This window comes from Montipora capricornis, chromosome 6, assembly GCF_036669925.1.
Source record: "Montipora capricornis isolate CH-2021 chromosome 6, ASM3666992v2, whole genome shotgun sequence".
Lineage (NCBI taxonomy): Eukaryota > Metazoa > Cnidaria > Anthozoa > Scleractinia > Acroporidae > Montipora > Montipora capricornis.
In genome coordinates, this window is record NC_090888.1 from 62,963,966 (window position 1) to 62,983,440 (window position 19,475).

Consider the following 19,475-nt stretch of genomic DNA (forward strand, 5'->3'; position numbering starts at 1 on the left):
CCGCAGTTTTTGTACAGCGGAGATTTGTTACAGACAAACGGACGCCAAAGATCACCGTTGCCGTGACAAAGTACTGCTGCAAAATGATTCTTTTAGGCCTTGAAACGGTGCTTTTCGAGTAAATTACGGAGTTTAAAACATAATTATTTAAATCAGCTGTCTCTTAAAAAAGTCATGGATTACCGGGATGGAGCGGTAAGACATTTTATTGTTATCTGTCGCCCGTCTATCTCCAATGCAAGTTACAAATATTCTATTCGTGCATGATCAAGTTACTCTTTGGAGGGTAAAAATTGTTTATATTTAGTATGTTCCTAGCTATGAGGTATCATTCATTTACTTTTTCCAATTTTCAATGGAGGAACAGTTGTTTTGCCCGGGCGATCGAATGATTTGTGAGGTCATATTCAGCATATTGAACGTGTGTTAGCTTTCTGTTGCATACAGTACAAATGTAGATATTATACAGCTGCTTTTAAACATTGTCCTGTTATTAAATTATGTTTAGTTTAGTTTTGAAAGGAACAAAGAAGTTGTCTGTCCATTTCTTTATCAATACGTTGTACCCAACATTTTGTGTATGAAAGGAGAATCTTTTTCATTACTGTAACACTTGTCTTAACGGTACAGATATTTTATTGTTACATATGTTAGAATCCTTTCCATTTTACAGAGAACAAATGATTCCAATTTTGACACTAAGTAGGTTTTTAATGAAAATGCCACTGTTATTATTTGGTCATTTTTTTATGCAAGTGACTGAAGTTCAACTCGTCAGAATGTAATAAAGTAGCTAAAGAAACTAGGTAGAGTATAAACAGCTTGACCTGTATGTGTTGTGGGTCAGTGTTCACTGCATTTCTCTTCTTCCTCTAGCTACCTGCTTACAGAGGATATGGCATAGACTCACCACACAGAGCTAGTATTCGTTCTAATTCCTCTTTCCCTGGAGCAACTGGTTCAGTGTCTTCTTTTCATGACAATCTGTATCCATCTCCAGGAGGAACTGCATCTCACACTACTGACAGCAGAGGTAAAATGGTGAATGAACCAGAAATGCAGTCAAAGATTGGTACAAAAGTCAGTAATTTTTGATTGCAATGTTTATTGGCAGAGTTAAAAATTTGTGCTTAGATAGATTTTTTTCATATAGCGGTGGTGTCAGCACTGAAGGGACTGCAAGAAAAAATTCGCAAACTTGAATTAGAGCGAGCAGATGCTGAAGACAACTTGAAGAAATTAGCAGCAGAATCACGACATTACAAAGATGTGCTGCAGAAGGAACTCACAACAAGAGAATCAACTCAAGGAGTCATTGCAAAACAAAACAAACGTAAGGGCAATAAAATTATTATTATTATTATTATTATTACTTATTATTATTATTATTGTGATATTGGGTTATTTAAGAATATTTTTTGCAATAGTAGGGAGCATGGTTGACAAACAGTGCCAAAAGAGAACACTCATGCACCTTCAACCAATTTTTTGATTTTATTTCAGTTGATTTTCGTTTAGTCACCTCGTTCCCTGGATCTCTCTTCCTTCTCTGCCCTCCTTTGTCAATAGGGAGTTTTAGCAAAGACGACAGGTACGGCTAAGTCAACGCCACAAAGCAAGAATATTCTTGGTTGAAAAAGGAAAAATTCTCGTTCTGCACGAGCAACACAAATTTCAGTGCATTTCTTTGCCTTACTCCACAAAACAACAACGTGAAATCACCTAATTTAAGGTTTTGACGACAATGTGAGCATATAACAATGAAAAAGTCATTTTCAGTTTTGACTTTAAAACCGTTCGTACCTATCCAGTTACAGGATAGTTCGCCTGTATTTTACAATGTGAAGAAGACGGATTAATCACGAAATTAATACTTGTGATAGCGCTAAGTTATATTTTGGGCTTACATTTTCGTTGCTGTAGCCGTCGTCTTTGCTAAAACTCCCTAATGATAAAGGAGGCAGAGAAGAGGGAGCGTGGGAACGAGGTTGCGTAGTCTCCCCAATAGGCCATTTGTAACAATCTGTCAAATGACCTCTTTTTTCGTAAACATGATGATTAGCTGATTCAGACATGTTTCAAAGATTTTCTATCAACCCTTGTAAATTTCCATCCAAGGATGCTTGTTTAATTAGACTACCCAACGAGCAGTTGGTTTCTCCTACGCTTCCCGAGAGAGAAACCACTGTGAAACAATAGTTTGATTTTCCATTGAGCATGTGCAAAGTACGTCACACCCCACGTGATGTATTTGACGTCAATTCGTCTTATTTCATGGGAAATCACTACACAGCAGGCTCGTCCACACAGCAGGCTCGTCCAAACAAGTTTACTAACTCGTTTTTCCGGTTTAAATTAATTTATTCATCCTTGGTGCTGGATGGCGGCACACCCAAAGAGACTAACGGTTGCTCGCAGTGGTTTCTCTCTCGGGGAGCGTAGGAGAAACCAACTGCTCGCAGGGTATGTTTAGACTTGAACCACTATGAAAAAATTTCACTGGAGCCAAGGGCAAAAGCGTCCCTGGAATTCTCATAAAATCTTTACCTTAACCCATTGACTCCTGGGGGTTCCCCATTGACAAGTAAAATTGTCTGGCATTAGACAGAGTAAAATACTAAGTATGGCCGGTCTAGGGGTGAATGGTTTAAGCCTAAACAAAACGTGACTTTTAATGTTTGACCAATAAAATATTATTGGTCATGTGACCAGTTTGTTGCAACTGGCCTATTAATAGAGCATTTGTGCTCAGCTATAATTAGAACCCTTTAGAAAAGATGATAAAAAGTCTTTTATGTTAGCAAATTTATCCTTTTAATAATTGTCACGTCATTATTGTTATTATCATCATCATTATTATTGTTACTATTATTATGAATTTCCTTTTTATCTGAATCCATGATAGAGCATAATAACCGGGCCTAATCCTGGGACCCAGGGTTAGGATGTGTTAAGAAGTCTATTTGATTAATAAAGCCTTTCTTAGGATGTGAGATGTTCCAAGCAGTGTGATCTTCTTCTGTAGGTCTTTGATTTGGATGTTACCTGGGATCTTTTGAATGTATTTCTCCACCCTTTCCAAGGGCTCCTATCACCACTGGCACAGTTGTGGTTTCATTCCCTACAACCATTCAATCTCAATTGCAAGGTTATTATTATCATTATCATTATCATTACCATTATTAAATATTACTATTATTATTACAGTGGACTTGAATGCAAAGGACTGAAAACCACTGACAGTGTACACAGAGACTATTGTTCGTCTGCGATCTGTAAAGTGTGTTTTCACATAATTATCCTTATTAGAGAGGGTATCAGGACTTGATTTCCCACCCTCAGATTTATATTTTTGAGTGGGCAAAACAATACATGTTTTTATATAATCACCATTTTAGAGTTAGAAGATGACCTACAAAGTGCTGAAGCACGCTGCAATTTGCTTGAAAAACAGTTGGATTACATGCGCAAGATGGTCCAGACAGCCGAAACAGACAGGGACACAGCAATCCAGAGGTCAGCAATGGTTGCAAAACAAGCGGCACAACATACATCTGAGGACATAAGAGGACAGCTGGAAAAGCTGGCTGGGCTGGAGAGAGATCACATGAAGTTGACAGCACAACATTCTATTGCTGAAGTAAATACAGTAAATTATATTGTTTTCCCTGATGTGACATGTTTTGTGTGGGAAGAACTACTTTGGTTGCCGGCAGCTTTTGATGTGTCCAGTCAGGGTTTTCAATATAAGAATTTTAGTAGGTGGCAAAAGCTGAGGAGTAGGCGAAGAATCGGCAACGCACACCAATGGTGTGCTAAATAATAATTCCAAGGCCTGCATGCATGAGCTTGTAGGGGGGTCCGGGGGCATCCTCTCCCGGGAAATTTGGGACTCGTAGAATGCATTTCCTGTATTCTGGAGCACAATCCCTCATCATCTTGGATACCGTAAAAACTTGTGTGTAAGCTGCATCTTTTTGCCGAAATATTGGGCTCAAAATGGTGGGTGTGGCTTATATACGAGACCATTGATTTCTGAGGGAGTAAACTGGCTTGTATGAAGTCACAAATAACACTAAAAACCAATCACTTCAACACTGATCTCTCCACCATTTGCAAGAAAATACCACGCTCTTTTGGAGAGCTCACGAGGCAAGTGGCCTCTGTAAGTGTGTTCTTTCCAGCAAAAGTGGCCAGCATAGCGTAATGTCTCTAAAATACGGTGCTTTTAGAGGGACATTTATTTCTTCTCTCCTTTTTCGTAAGAGAGAAGTGTGTCTTCTCTCTTTTTTAATCTTGATTTTGTCCACTCACTTTTTTCTTTCTGCCGCTCATTTTTTTTCCTGCCACTCAATTTAATTTTTTATTTGTCGCTCACTTTTTGAACAGCTGTAAAAAATTGTTAGCAGCAGGAAAAATAGGGGTGTCTTGAAAACAAAGACCCCTAAGACTGGAAAATAAAGGAAGTAACCTAATAACCTCAATTTGGCAAACCCTAGGCCTAACTAGTCCTAAGCCTAAAGTTGGCTTTTAGGCCTAGGGGTAGCCAAATTGAGGGTTTTGGGTTAATTTCTTTGTTTTCAAGTTGTAGGGTCTTAAGGGTCTTTGTTTTCAAGACACCCAAAAAAACAGTGAGCAGCAAAAAAAAGGGGCAGTGAAAAGTAAAACAAAACAAAAAAAGTTAGAGTGAGCAGCGAAAGAAAAAGTGAGCTGCAGGAAAAAATGAGCGGTGAAAAAAAGTGAGCAAGAGTAAAAAAAGAGAGGAGAGACACTTGTCTCGTACGAAAAAGGAGAGAAGAAATAGATGTCCCTTTAAAAGCACTGTACTAAAAGGCTTGTGGTGTATGAGGCCACCTAGGCAGGACTTTGCAGAGTGCTGGGGCATGTAGATGTAGATGTTTCCATACGTCTTTGTCAACATGACATACAGGCACAGCTGATGTCCATGTTGTTTACTGATTGCGGAAACATGACTCGGTCCAGACTTCCTTCTGTAAATGACTGCATGGTACAACGTACCTATTAAACAAACGTTTTGTATCATTCCCTGGGCTTTATTTTCGCTCAAATTTCATCGTTTTTATTTCAAATGTTGGGCTTTAACAATGAAGACAACTGTTGTCAGTCCCAAGAATTATGGAAATCAATTATAAAAGATAAGCTTTTAAAAGGTATTTTGAGAGATGATTAACTTCTTAGGTTGCTGCAAATACTTTGCATTAGGTTTTGGCAAGTTTATCACAAACAACTGCAAACAGACAAACAATTTTTTTTGCCAGAGTGCTTTTTTCAAGTTTTACTTTTTTTTCTCAAAGTCATGCTGAAATTTGGGGTTGCGGCTTATCTAAGGTACATGCTTTGATTTGCATTGGAACAAATTGCCATGGATTATGTGTCATTTCCTTCATTATAATTGATTTCAGAGCAAGATCAGAGAACTAGAAGAGAAGCTTCGTGAAGAGGCTCACCAGAGAAAGCTTGTGCAGGACAAGACAGCTGAGGTTAATAGTGTTAATAATTATTATTATTTCTGGCTTGCTGATCTCCCTTTCTTGCTGTCTAGTCAGAGACTGATCATGAATTCTTAAGGGTGCAGGTCAAGAAGGTGGTTCCAACCAAAGGAACTGGTGGTCGGTTTCAGAACATGATCGGTGCATGACCTCAGAGTGCATCACCAAGCACGCCCATTTTACTGAGGGAGGAAAACCTTTGGAATATGATTGGATAAAGAAATCTCAGCTCACGTTCGAGCTCGGGATTCGATTCTGGGCCTGCAAGGGTGGGAAGCATGAGCATTACCACGGGGCAGTCCTTACTACCAGATAGAAATTATCATGTGTTTAGTTATTCAATAGCCATCGTTTTTTTTTTTTTGTACGAGAGGTCACATTTGCAGTGGGTAGGTCAGAGAAGCCTCCAATGTGGATCTATGGCTCTGGTTGACCTTCCAGGTATAAAGCAAAATCTGTAGATCATAAATCAAAAAATTTATGCATTTGATTGTAAATAAAACTATTGATCACCACAGCAGATGTGCCTCACATGGTTGGACCCAAGCATTGTTGGACTTCTCGCGTGCAAACGCTACACGTAGATTGGACTCACTGGTTCATGTACCGCCAATATTCCTAACATGAGTTTTATTAACATTCTCTTTTAGCTGGAATCGGTAGCAGAAACCAATAGGATACTCATGGACATGCCCCGTCCGCCAAAGGCTAAGAAAAAGAAAAAAAGAAAAGTATGGTATTCTTGATAATGTGTTTGAGAGCGGGAATTCAAATCGGGAAACGTCAGATTTCAAGTCCGGCGCCTTTACTACTCAGCCACGCTGACACCCTCAAATAGAAAAATCGGTTTTGGAAAGACAATAGGGAGTTTAAACACGCAACGTTTTTGAGCTGCGGACGGTAACCGTAAATGAACATTTTGCATGCCATAACAGTAGCGTCTCCCAGATTTTTGACGTAACCATCTCCAAAGGCGGCTAAATACGCATCTCTAAAGGCAGCTAAATACGAGATACAAAAACCCTCAACTTGGCGTGTCAACATTGTTTCGTTGCAAGTTTGGGTCGATGTTTCTCGTTTTTCACCTTGCATGATCATCTTGTCGCGCAACAAAAACATGCATTTGTTGCGGGTTGAAGAAAGTTGTTGCGAAAAGTAGAGCGCGGGTCTACTCTGAGCAACAAATTTTGGCTTTGTTGCTCGTTTTTCATCAAGCTCACAACTTGTCGCTCAACAAATCTATGTGCTCGTGTATTAGCAAATCAACCAATCAGCGCGCTGCATTTCTTCAACCCGCAACAAATGTTTTTGTTGCGGGTGAAGTTGGTCATGCAAGGTGAAAAACGCGAAACATCGACCAAAACTTGCAACGAAACAATGTTGCGCGACAAGTTGAGGGTTTTTGTATCTCGTATTTCGCCGCCTTAATTAATGGAGGAAAGATACTTAGAAATTTAAAGTTGGTAGTGACAAGACAAGTTAAAAGAGAAAACAGCTCACTTCCGGTTGCCGTCCGCTGCTCAAAAACGTCGCGTGCTTAAAACTCCCTTATGACGTTTTTGAGCCACCGAAGGAAACCGGAAGTGAACATTTTGCATGCAAGGACAGTAGTCTCTCCAAGACTTTTAAACTAAACGTCTCCTCCGTGAAAAGATACTAAGAAACTTAAAATGTTGAAGTGTCAAGACAAGTTTGAAAAACAGCTCACTTCCGGTTGCCTTTCCGTGGCAAAGTGAACTGCACTGCCGTGAAACAGCCCCTTTAAGTTTTTAGTTTCTTGACTAATTACAGTATTAAATCTATACTCGCCCTGCCTTCTGAAATGTTATCTGATAACTGTTCTAATTCTAGCTCTTAGTTGGCTGCATCTACGTATCTGACAGCGGGACAGGATGTTTACTGCGACTTTAATAATTCTGCGGAATCTTATCTTCAAGAAGCAACGGCCAAGTTGTGCTTTGGCTTTCACCAATTAAACGAAATCAATTGATGCGTGGCATAACCTACCAATCAGCATCTTTGGTTCCCACGGTACATTTGTACATTCGAACTCGACGCCGATGGAAAGCGATGGAATATGTACGAATCTCTTTACTGAAGAACCTTTAAAAAGATATCATGATAATTCGAGCTGTGAAGTGAACAAAAACTCCAATTTACTTTCGGGTCGATCTTCCCGGCTATGTTCGGAAATTTGATTGATGGAAGCCAAAACGCATTTTGGCCCTTAGCGCTTTAATTAGGTGAGATTCCGCAGAATTATGAAAATCGCAGTAAAGTACTCCGCAACTGACACTCCATTTAAATCTCGGCATAATTTGACGTAAAACACTAATTGCTTGTACGCGAGATTTACCACTAAGTCTACTTACCTTTGATAACTATATACCCGTTGATACATGGACTCACGGTTGGAAAAAAATTGGCAGCTGGTCACTAAGTATTTCTTAAAGTCCTGCCCGGCTTCCGGAAATCTAGATCGTAGATACGAGAACGTGGAATGACCTAAAAACACTTAATCCCACACTTTATACGGTGTATATGTATCTATTTATTTTCAAGTGGTTTAAGTTAAGCCTTTTAAAATGACTACTTAGGAAATTATTTTACCACGTGACTGACACAATCAGTCGCGCCATCGTAAAGAGCGGCAAAATTTGTGCGTTCTAGGCGGATTGGTTGATGAAGTAATGTCGGATTTTATTCGGCGATCTCGAAGACGAGAAGAACCTAGGCAGTCGCAATTACTTGGCAGAATCAACTATCAAAGGGTAGTTCTAGCATTAAAAATCCCAGGAAATTTATGAGAACGCTAGATCACTTCACTTTCACTTCACTATGATTATAAACAAATCACGTACAAACAAGACCATTGTAGCCCACAGTTAGCATAGCTATTCTTTGTAAGCGGGCCACTTAGAGTACAACAATATTATTGGCTCTCACAACAAAATAAGCAGAAAGACACTGGGACATTGACAAGAGTTACACAAACAAAAGATTATACAAAGAGAATGGAATTGTTTCCAGATAATCAAGGAAAGAACATTCCCTGTTTGAAGCCATTTCCACACCAACTCAAACTATCTGTTTGGTTTTCTGCGATAGATAGTACCACGTAGTACTGAAATAGATGTACATATTTGAAGTGCAGGGTATAGGCGAAAGGGATAAGTTATCCTCGCACTTATAGAGCGTCTTTCACATGAGTGTCGTAAAACCAAAACCAAAGTAATTACTTTGGCCAATCAAAAAGGACGGAGACAATCCGGCAAACCTATCAAAACTCGAAGTAATTACACGTAGCCGACACAAAGCGCGGGAAAATGTGCACGCGCGAGCCACGATTGGTTTTGGTTTCACTTCTGATTGGTTGAAAAAGTGGCGCGAGAACTTTGAACCAATCACCGAGTGAAGTAATGCAAAACCAAAGTAATTCGCTAATTACTTTCGACACTCAATCGAAAACCACTCTATACACACTCCTGAAAAATTCAGGTGGCTTCAACGGGATTCGAACCCATGACCTCTGCGCCAGATAGTGGTGCAATCCAGGTGATCTGGTGACGTAATTTGGAGGACTGGGAAGAAAAATTTTAACGCCGTATCTCACAACCGCGCGCGGCCTTAGGTTTTGTTTTCAAATTTCCTGCAGTATTTCCATCGCCAAAACTCAACAGATCATTCCGTGTCTCCCACATTTCCTGTTACTGACTGAACATTCAAGTGGAAACCGTCGTGATTTAACCTCGCCTCTGCCATGTTGAATTCGGAAATAACATTCAAGGCGGCGCGCGGTTGTGGGATACGGCGTTAAAATTTTTCTCCCCAGTCCTCCAAAATGTGTCACCAGATCACCTGGATGCTATGACTGTAGCTCAGTTGGGAGCAGGTCAATTTGTTGGGCTCATGTGTTCCCGTGGAACGACTCGATGAATGAAATAAATGTACATATACATTTGCTGTTTGGTGTTTTAAGTGTTTGATCGGTGATTTCTTGGCAGAACTTATCAACTCTTTATTGTCCTTCCTTTTTAGGTTACAAAACACAAACCAATCGCCGCAGTCAATCGCGCTCGACCACCTGATCATTATCGACTAAATTTAGGAAGCATTCCATTCGTTGTTGGTCAGGTACGTAATTTTAAATCCTTTATACAAGAAGAAAGCTCACAATTCTTGCGGTACCATTGAATAGACCTCATTGGAGTTGAGCCTGCAGGCACATTTTCTTTTGTTTAAAACTACATGCAAAAGAGGCTTAAGGGTCAACTGAATACAAAATGACCCCCTTCCTCGTTTGTGTGGCAAAACCGATAATAACTCTGATAAGGGCTATTTATGGCAAGTTTCCAAAGAGTCACCCATCGTACAGAATGGCCGAGGGGCCGAGAGGGCTACTGGCCGAGCATCATGAATTATTCATAGAGCACTTGCACGGGATATTCAAATCACGGAGACATTATCAGGTACTACAATTACTAAGAAAGAACGCCATTTTGTAGAAATGGTCGTAGAGATTTGCCTTTTACTCGCTTCCCGAGAACAATTGGCATTTTGCGTGATGCCTAAATAGAAATTTTGAATACACGTTGTTGTCCCTCCAAGCTGCAGCATTGCAGAAAACCATCTTGTTATAAGTTATATAGGAGAGACCGAGTAACTCTGAGAGAGAGAGAGAGAGAGAGAGAGAGAGAGAAAGCTGTTTATCCTCTCCACAACGTTTTACAGCTGGCAGTAAAGAAGTGTATTACATAAAATCAGAAACCCATAAGGGTTGAAACGTGTAACGGCCCCTTGTGTGCTTGGAAACAAGTTCTGAATATTCAATTTTCTAAGTACCATATTTGGAACGACAAGAGCGAGGGGTTTCCAAATATGGTACTTAGCACTGAAAAAGTACCACTGAAACATTCAACCAATCAGTTCGCACAGAATATTCGGAAGCTGTGAACGCGCGTTACACGTTTTAACCCTTATGCAAGGCTGCTGCCTAAGAAAATTTTAAAGGGGCCCTCAGAGCTAAACGCTGAGAACTTAGGAGCCCAACATATGAAGTGAAAGGTGTTGCTGTGATAAAATAAGGCGCCCAGAGCTATTCTTTGGGAGCCCCAGGCTACCGGGCTCCTGTTAGGCAACAGCCTTGCTTATGGGTTTCTGATAAAATGTAAAACGCACGAGCAGAGCGTGCAAAGTTCATGATCACATGTCAACCGCGTTCCTAAGGCTTTTCTTCGCCGAAAGTGGAGAAAAGGCCTGGGAATGAGGCTGAGTAAATGTACATTTTTCTGGCGTTCTCGTCGCTTAAGCTCCTTCAGATGCCCTCACAAAAGTGTTCCGCTTCCTTCTTTCAGTCAACTTCAAAGTCACATTCTCTTGGTGCTAATGTACAGACTGTGCTGTCTTTAATGAAGGCGCACAACCCTGCGCTCTGTAACGCTGCCGCAAAGCGAGCTCAAAAGAGGTACACTACTAGTGCGGGCTCAACACCACGCTCCAGTGATTCAGAAAACGGCTTTGAAGAACTTTTATTGGGGCTTGAGGATGAATTTGGACACATTACTTTGTAAGTACATTTATTATCGTTTCGCATTTTCAGAATCTGAATTGTTGCCTTTGGCCAGCTATAGACCTTGCTATGGCCCAGTCAGCCTCTTTCTTTCTCCCTCGAGAAAGTAGGGAGCTTTTGCAACGACGACGGGAATGGCAACGAGAACGTTTTCTCAAAACATAAATTCGCGTTATTTTAATCACTTCTAGACTATTCCAAGCTTTTTAACATGACAATGGTGTGGCAGTCTCTCAAGAATGAAACTGATAAGAGTCACGCCAGGAGCCCATGACCCGGAGCCTTCAACTCTACTGTGTTCGTGTAACGGCGTTTTCACAGACCGATTTATTTTTAGATTGAATTTCCCCGCGAATGAGACTCCCACAGGAGCCCGATGACCAATTACAAGAACTTAAGCTGACGTCATAGGGTCACCGAACCGGAACTGCCATTGTTTTTTTACCTAATTCGCGGGAAGGGCTAGTCTAAAAATAAACCTACTTGTGAAAACGCCGTTTCACAGACGCTGTATGGAAGTTGCACGCTCCAGATGGGCTCCTGGTCACCCTTAATTTAGGGGAGAAAATGAGAATTTATCTCCAAGTGCTGGCGTCCCCAATAAAACCTCAAATTTGGCTATTTCACGTTGTTTTTTTGCTGAAGTGACGACGACAAAGGAATAGACAAAAATGAAAAACGCACGGACAGAGCGTTCCATGCCTTTTTTATTTTCCCCACTAAATTTGCAAATTTGTGACATTCTCGTTGCCGTCGCCGTTGTCGTTACTAAAACTCCCTAGTATTTTCTCGAGGCAGAAAGAAGAGAGGAGAGAGGACCCTGGGAATGAGGTTGTAGCCCAGTCGGCCAAGACTGCACTTTTGCTCCCAGGGGCCGCAATTCTGTTGTTCCGCACTACGACCTCTGGCTGGTCCCGCTTATCAAGTCTCTTTCACAAAGTCTCGGAAATTGGAAACAATGTTGGTTTCCAACGGTTACAAAGTAGGTCTTCGCTGCAACAACACTGCGGAGTATGGAGCCACCTCTGATTGGCTCCGAAGTGGCGGAAGTCCGCAAATAAGAAGTGTAAGCAACGAATACGGCCACAACATCGACAACGCCACAAATCAATAATGGCGACTTTACGATCTACGACGGCGATATCGACGAAAACGTCACCTCAAAACATAACTTTGCACTATCGTCAGTTTATCGCGGTTGGGTCATCTCGTTCGCGTCGTACAATGTGGGCGAAGTGTCCTAGAAATAAATTGGCACGAGCAGAGAGAATTATAGATTGGCATTTGTGCGCTCGCGTTGTCGTCAAAACCTAAAATTTGGTGATTTCACGTCGTTGTTGTGCAGAGTACCGCACGAATATTTGCTAAAATGCGTGCCGCACGTGCAGCACGATTACTTTTCCCCTTTTAACCAATGATATTGTTGTTTCGTGGCTTTCTCATTGACGACCGCGCCTCAGATCGTTAAAAAGTCTCCGCTTACGAGCCAGAAGGCTCATCAGGCCGGCGCTTATCTCCGGTTTCTGTAGCATGAAGCGACTAGGAGTATTTGTACTCCCCCCTGGATGGGATGCTAGTCCATCGCAGGGTTACCCCCAGCATTACGCCGGTACCCATTTATACACCTGGGTGGAGAGAGGCACCGTGAGAGTAAAGTGTCTTGCCCAAGAACACAACACAATGTCCCCTGCCAGGCCCCGAACCCGGACCACTCGATCCGGAGTCGAGCGCACTAATATCCCTAATATCATTGGTTAAAGGGGCACTGTCATGAGCTGCGCATGCTCGAGTTTGTTTGCTCTCGAGCCGCCATCATGGATTCCCGCGTGAGTCACGTATATCCACCGGAGTTTCTCCTTTATCCACCATGACCGTCCCCAGTGGACACCATTTTGAATTTGTCGATTCAACTTCAAAAAAGTTAACCTAACACTTTTCAAGTTTTCACAAGACGCTAGCGCATGCGCTTCTCGTGACAGTTTCCCTTTAAAAGCGGAAAAATATTCGTTCTGCTCGCGCGGCACGTATCGTAGCTCAGATTTTTTCAGTACTCTGCGTAACAACAAACGCCAAATTATTAATTTGAGTCTTTAACGACAACGCGAACATACAAATGCGAATCTTTCTTTCGGCTCTGTTCTTACTCTGAAACCGCTTGTGCCAATTTACGGTTAGGACAATTTGTCCACATTGCACGACGTGAACGATACGGGCTATCGTGAAAGACTTAGGACAGGGCAAAGTCATATTTTCAAGGTCCACCCGTGACCTTCAACTAGCCTCCTTCGCAGCCGTTTTTAGGCTCGGTTCGTCCCTCCTCAATCGACAGGCTTTTCGACCGTTTGTTTTTGTATTGACACTTTCGCATTGCTTATTGTAGCAGCTTTGGCAGGATTTTCGTGTATGAAAATTGTTCCACGGCATGCAATGCCTGTGATAACGTTGGATGAACGTAGACCTCTACATTCCCAAAGATAGACCCTAGGCCTCACTGCTACCGGGCGTAGTTCGCAACAAGCCAGAGGTCGTTTTTCTGGGTGATAACCAAAAGAATTAAGGCCTCCGGGGAAAAGGTTGAAAAAGAGCCTTTTTTTTTCTGAATCTCAACAGCGAACACCGAGAACTGTCTCGTCAAATACAAGAATCTGGTGATCCAAGAATACAGGAAGATCTTAGGCGGGAACTTGAAAGCTTAGAAGCTCGCATGGAAGCTAAAGGAGAACAGATTGCTATGGTTAGAAGGCAGCAAGAAAAAGCGAAAAAACAGCGCAAGCAGCAAAAATCGAAAACAGGAGCTGCAAGACTAAAAAGCGCAAGCGCAGTTCTTCCTGCAAGCGGCGGTGAAGTAGAGGTTATCACGACTGTTAAAACAAAAGCGGCGACACTTACTCCAACGACCGAGGGAGCGAAGAAGTCGCTGTCTGTTTATAAAGGAATGAAGACGCTTCAAAATTCACTAGAGAAAAATCCTTATCACTGGGACTAGCAACTGGGTTGGATACGGAAGCATGAATGTAAAATATTATAATTGTTACATGGGGACGGGTGGGTGGAGTTGTAAATAAATAGTTCACCGTGGGTTTTTTGGTTAATTATCGATTAGTGCATAAATTATCAAATTAAAGTAAAGGTAGCCCAAACTTTGATAACGCGATCAACTCTAAAACAGAAGTTGTTTCTTAAACAAGATGCAAAGTGTGGTATGTATCACATTTAGAAATTCTTGCTTTCTCTCAAAGCATCCGGCGAATCTTCTTCTCAATTTGATAGCGCTTATTTAAATTGGGAATTCTTCTGAAGCGTTTTTCTGCTTCATCCAAGTACTTTAATGAGAGGAAAGTTGTGATATCTTTAGTTTGGTCTTGCCTTTTTTCTTATAATTATTAGCTAACCAATTTTATGCTCTTTATTTATCTAGCGGCATAAATATCTTAAAGCTAACGCTCATTTTGTAATATATTGGAACGAATAAATTATATCTTACTAAAGACATAAACTTCGTTTGGTAAGTTTGAATAGCTTTTTTTTTTCAGAAGACACCAGAGCAGCATAGCTGCCATTGATCTTAGCTCATGTCAAAACCTGTTGCGTGATTATCAGCACCTTTTTGAAAATTGTGAGATTTTGGACTGAGATCCGAACGGGTTTCTACCTGAACAAGGAGACGAGTGCAATGAGCCATAGTTTACTAGGGTGTAGTCGAAATGCGAAACCTCTGACTTTTCAAAACTTTCTTTTCCTTCACACAAATTTAGTCTTAGGACTCGTTTTGGTAATGAGGTTAAAGTGTCTCCCTTTCCGCAAAACAGTCCTCTGCACTTGTCTAGCACTAATTCTTTGGCTCGGAGACACTGTCAGTTTTAGAGGCTCCTTACAAGTGGAAAAACTACGACCGCGCAACGAAGACTGCTTTGCATTGTGAAAGTTTTATTGAAAACAGCGATGCGAAGGAATTTGTGACGTAAACCCGGATTCAACCCATTCCCCTTCATTACTCGGTTACCGCGCACCGGTGGCTCAATTAGTTGAACATGGGGCTGTCATGCGGGAGGTCCCGGGCTGGAAGTCCGAACCCCGGCTCAAACAACACTCAGGATCTGAAAATAACTGACGAGAAAGTGCTTCCTTTATTTTATTTATTTATTTATAGGCTTCGCCAATTGGCCGGGTAATCTTACAGAGCGACAGCTCCAAACAAAAGATCCCCAAAAGATCCTTTGTAATGACATCTGCAAATGGTTAGACTTTTCAAGTCTTTTCGGATAAGGACTATAAACAGTAGGCCCCGTCTCACAAATATCTTGTATGTTCATAAGTTCCTATGGGACGTTAAAGAACCCACACGATATTCGAAAAAGAGTAGGGGATGGAGTCCCCAGTGTTGTGGCTGTTCTGTTCTCTCCAACAGAAGTGACCGGCTTGGCAGTAATGTCTCTAAAAAGGCTTACGGTGTATGAGGCCACCAAAGCAGAAACAGCCATAAGTTAAAAAGGGACGTGGATGTATGGATCAAAACTTTTCCAGTCTTTCAGAGTGAATAAAATAGTGAGTCTTTTAATAAAAAGGTTCTAAAAAATACATCACAATACTTTTGTGACCATTTCGGAGAATAAATAAATTGGGAAAGTTTGTTGAGGCGATAGGTACTTGTAAAGTGCATCGGTTGGAGTACTCGTTTCAGTGATAGGATTATGTGTGATTGGTTGAACGCAATGGGAAATATCAGAGGTCGTTTTTAAGCTTAGACTCCACAATCCCTATGATTTGTGTGTGATAAAGTTAGCGCAACGACCAGCTACTATTGGGACGGTAAAGAGCCCGTCAACTGTTTGCAAGGAGTCGCCTGTTTGGCGAGATATCTCTTAATTAGGGTGTATGAGAAATAGTGAGCAGACAGCCATTATTTAAGGGGAGGTTGGCGAGGCATACAGGTACAGAATATTTGTTATGATGCAACCTAACTACACTCTGAAAACGTAATTTCTGAGGAGAGGTTTTAGCCAGCTCCGCTGGTCTGACCCATTTAAACAAGCAGTTCTATTCAGGCTGGTCATGATACCTATACAAGTAAAAATCTCACCTTACTTACTTGCGGACTTACAAACGTGTCTAGCTGTGCCAGTGCAGTAGACACGAAAATGGATGATGGTTCCAAAAACGATGGTATTTGGTCGCACGACAAGGCAAATATTTGTTCATTGACAAAAGCATAGAAAAGATCGCAAGTACCCTACCGAACATATTTTACATGTAATGCTGTTACTTGAATTCAATTTTCTCGCCTTGACTTATTGTTTATCATTATAAAAGTCACACCAATACACCGAAGAATTCGAGACGTGACATATGAAGTCTACTCCATATCCTGACCGCACCCCTCTAAAAGCTGAGATCCAACATATCGTTTATTAATTAGACAGCAAACACGGCCTCTCAGACGGACTGTTCATTAATTAAAGTGCCATTGATTCACTGAAAACATGCTTGGTTTGATATTTTGTCGGTTTCTTTTCGAAGAATGATTTTTTTAAATAGGGAGCAGAGCGAAAAGAAAATATAGCATTTGCACTTTTCACAGACAATGCATCAAGTATTGGACTCTGTATGAAGAAAAAAGCACTCTTCTTAATTACAACTACAAACGCTGAGCAATTTATAAAACAATGCAATGTTTACTGTTTTCATTTAATATGCTTCAGTAGTTTTCACTCATTTTTTTGATAACGTACTCAAAGTGTTTGTTTGGGTGAAGAGTCCATGGAAACGTGGAAAATATGAAACTAGTCACGAATTTAAATAGAAAAGAAGTGGCTCAGAGGAGAACCAAATAATTCTGAACGTTGACACCGTAACAAGCCCCGCACCCTCCCCATCCACGATCTTTTTTTACCAAAGAGGGTTTTCTTCGCTCGTGACGTGACGTCACGCACTGCTGTTCATGCAAGACAGCTAAATGGTCGTCTCTTGGCATAAATTTTTAATGCAGAAGACGGAAGGAATAATTTTCTGACGCTCAATTCATCTCACTGGTGAGTGTATGAGATGATTTCCCGACCCTGTTGTGTTTGAAGACTGTGTTGATTTTAAGAAGTTTGTTTACAGTTTGTAAGAGGCGATCGATATTTGTTTTTCGCGGTCGTGTCAACAACGGCACAATCTTAAAACTCTCTTTGTTTGAAGCGGTTTGTTTGACAGTTTTAAAACCGGTATTGAATTATTCGGCATTGGGAAGTCAAAGATCAATCTCTCTGGAACAGTATCGATCCAGGAAAGAAACTGAAAGCAACCCTTTTATGTGGTAAGTGTTCAAATGGCAATGGAATATCAAGTTCAGATCCGAACGACGCTAGCTCGGCTTCTTGTAAGACTTGCTAGGCCTGAGGTTTGAAGAGAAGTGATAATACATTTCCGACCATATACGATCTCTTCAAAGCTTTCGCTAAATTGTGAGTCTTAACAAATTCAAAAGAAATTTAATTGTACAATCATGCGAACAAAGTACAACTGTGGTCACAATTATTTTATTTTTTTAATCTTGAAGTTTATTTGTGGGTTGCCATGCATGCTTAAAATTTATGATCTGCGTAAGCGTGGAAAACATTTCCGCATAGAAACCGGCAGAAGCGGAAATTTATTTGTACGTTCCTTCTTAGAACTTTTTTTCACTTTAGGCAAGAAAATCGTCATTCACTGGATACGAGGGATAAATGATAAGTATAAAGCTATGCGGAATATTTTCTCCATTTTTGCATTGGAAACATTTTGTTGTCACTTGCGGTCTTATTGGACATTCATCCGTAGCCGTAGCTCTCTCCTATTTTTGGTGCAGGGTTTGATTAAAAAATATTTGTCTTAAAATTAGTTATTTCAGTTTTGCCTCTTGTCGTCAAGACAAACTCATTCAAACGTTACTTCCTGTGATTAAGACCATGCAACTTTTGCCAAATATGTGCATTGAATTCTGTTAAAAAATATAGCTTCTTAAAATATAACTTTCCATTTTTCATCTGTCACATGACAAACATGTGGTGTTTGACAGACCATTCTTGGTTTCGGCAAAATTAAAGCTTTGTGATCACAGACAATCACTGCAGCATCACATCACAATCGTCATCAACGGAAGTGAGCAATTTCACCATTTGTTTCCCTCTAATTGGATAGGATCCCTAAACAAAGGGCATTTGAGGGATTTCGAGATGGTCCATGAAATTTTGCAATAAATTTATCAAGTTGCTCGTGGATAATCGTCATTTCATTCTGAGAATGTTCTGTTAAAGGAATCCAGTATTACATGAATATATCTGCAACTACTTTTTTCTCTCTAGAGCTGATGTCTTCATCTCAATACAATCCTGCAGACGTGACCTATTGGTCTTCTCCAAGACTGAAGAAAACAGTCAATGGTGATGGTGTAAACATTGACCTCAATCACAACATTGGAGATTCACTTAAAAGTGCTCAAAGTGTCACCAAATCTTTCAGCGAACCGTCCTCTCCACAGCTATGGCATAAAGGTAGCATTAGATGCAAGCGCCTTAGAATGATAAGAAAAGATGCACTTATCAGTAGTAGTGAACAAATGAATGCAAATATTTCTGTCCTGTACAGTTAAAAGTCTGCTTTTGAAAACAGTAACCCTTTGAATCAAAAGTTCTTGCTTTTTTAATGCGATCAATGCAACTGAAAAAGTAGTGGGGAAAATATTAAAAGGAGGCAGAAAAGGGTTTGAATCTCGGGGTGCGGGTGACTAGGAAACTATTTCTAAAGGGCCCCAAGAACTCTTCAGGCCCAAGTAGCAATTTAAGATCTGTTTATTTTGGCTGAAACCTAGTATAAGCATGTTTCCAAGATCACAGAAAACAAAACAACTGAAGAGGTTGTAGACAAATTTGAGAGGTGATCCTCGCGCCTTGCTAGACAATTTACGGAATTTTCTTGGAATGGGACGGAATGAAATGTCAAGGAATGGGTTAGAATCCCATTGAAGCCACTGAATTGTTCAGGTGTCTTTTAAAGCCCCTTTGCGTCCAAACTGGCCAGACTTAGTATTGTACTCTGTCTAACGCCAGACTATTTTACTCGTCAATGGGGAACCCCTGGGAGTCAATGGGTTAATTAAGCACTCACTGAAAAACTATGTCCCCATCAACCCATTGGTGTCCAAACCGGCCTAAACCGGCCAAACTTAGTATTTTACTCTGTCTAATGCCAGACGATTTTACTTGTCAATAGGGAACCCCTGGGAGTCAATGAGTGAAGAGACAATAATTATTGCTGAACCCATTCAAACCTAAAGTGTTTCCCCCCCCCCCCCCCCCCCTCCAACTGTCAAGTAAAATTTTCTGGTGTTGGACGAAGTAAAGGTGGGGAAGGGTTGAACAGACCTAGATGTGTTA

At 40.9% G+C, this 19,475-nt stretch overlaps 2 protein-coding genes and 1 long non-coding RNA gene across 8 annotated transcripts in view; 2 read left to right on the top strand and 1 right to left on the bottom strand.

The window, feature by feature from the left end:
- The first annotated feature begins 11 nt into the window (after nucleotides 1-11).
- LOC138052827 (centrosomal protein of 57 kDa-like) lies at nucleotides 12-14,575 on the top strand. Its single transcript, XM_068899412.1, has 9 exons — nucleotides 12-195; nucleotides 877-1,033; nucleotides 1,154-1,333; nucleotides 3,399-3,640; nucleotides 5,424-5,501; nucleotides 6,161-6,241; nucleotides 9,549-9,644; nucleotides 10,865-11,076; nucleotides 13,690-14,575. Exons 1-9 carry the CDS (start codon nucleotides 175-177, stop codon nucleotides 14,063-14,065), a joined length of 1,443 nt encoding a protein of 480 aa, XP_068755513.1. The 5' UTR covers nucleotides 12-174; the 3' UTR covers nucleotides 14,066-14,575.
- A 2,540-nt stretch (nucleotides 14,576-17,115) lies between these two features.
- LOC138052830 (centrosomal protein of 85 kDa-like) overlaps nucleotides 17,116-19,475 on the top strand; it is a 19,618-nt gene continuing 17,258 nt past the window's right edge. Inside the window, exons 1-3 of one of the 2 annotated variants that reach the window (XM_068899415.1) lie at nucleotides 17,116-17,377; nucleotides 17,751-17,793; nucleotides 18,405-18,593. In XM_068899415.1, coding sequence (XP_068755516.1) covers nucleotides 17,787-17,793; nucleotides 18,405-18,593 — 196 coding nt within the window. In that variant the 5' untranslated portion in view covers nucleotides 17,116-17,377; nucleotides 17,751-17,786. Of the gene's footprint in view, nucleotides 17,378-17,750; nucleotides 17,794-18,370; nucleotides 18,594-19,475 lie in introns of those variants that run through there. The other variant, XM_068899414.1, reaches the window with a different exon arrangement.
- Nucleotides 17,538-19,475, bottom strand: part of LOC138052831 (uncharacterized) — a 6,206-nt gene continuing 4,268 nt past the window's right edge. For all 5 annotated transcript variants that reach the window (XR_011133159.1, XR_011133158.1, XR_011133156.1 and 2 more), the window contains one exon: nucleotides 17,538-18,613. This is a non-coding gene — a long non-coding RNA (uncharacterized lncRNA). The remainder of the gene's footprint in view (nucleotides 18,614-19,475) is intronic.

Excerpts from the sequence above, each read along its gene's own strand:
- LOC138052827 (XM_068899412.1), top strand. The coding sequence starts at position 175 with ATGGATTACCGGGATGGAGCG. Across the intron at positions 3,641-5,423 it reads CACAACATTCTATTGCTGAA|AGCAAGATCAGAGAACTAGA; the intron begins GTAAATACAGTA and ends AATTGATTTCAG. Across the intron at positions 11,077-13,689 it reads GAATTTGGACACATTACTTT|CGAACACCGAGAACTGTCTC; the intron begins GTAAGTACATTT and ends GAATCTCAACAG.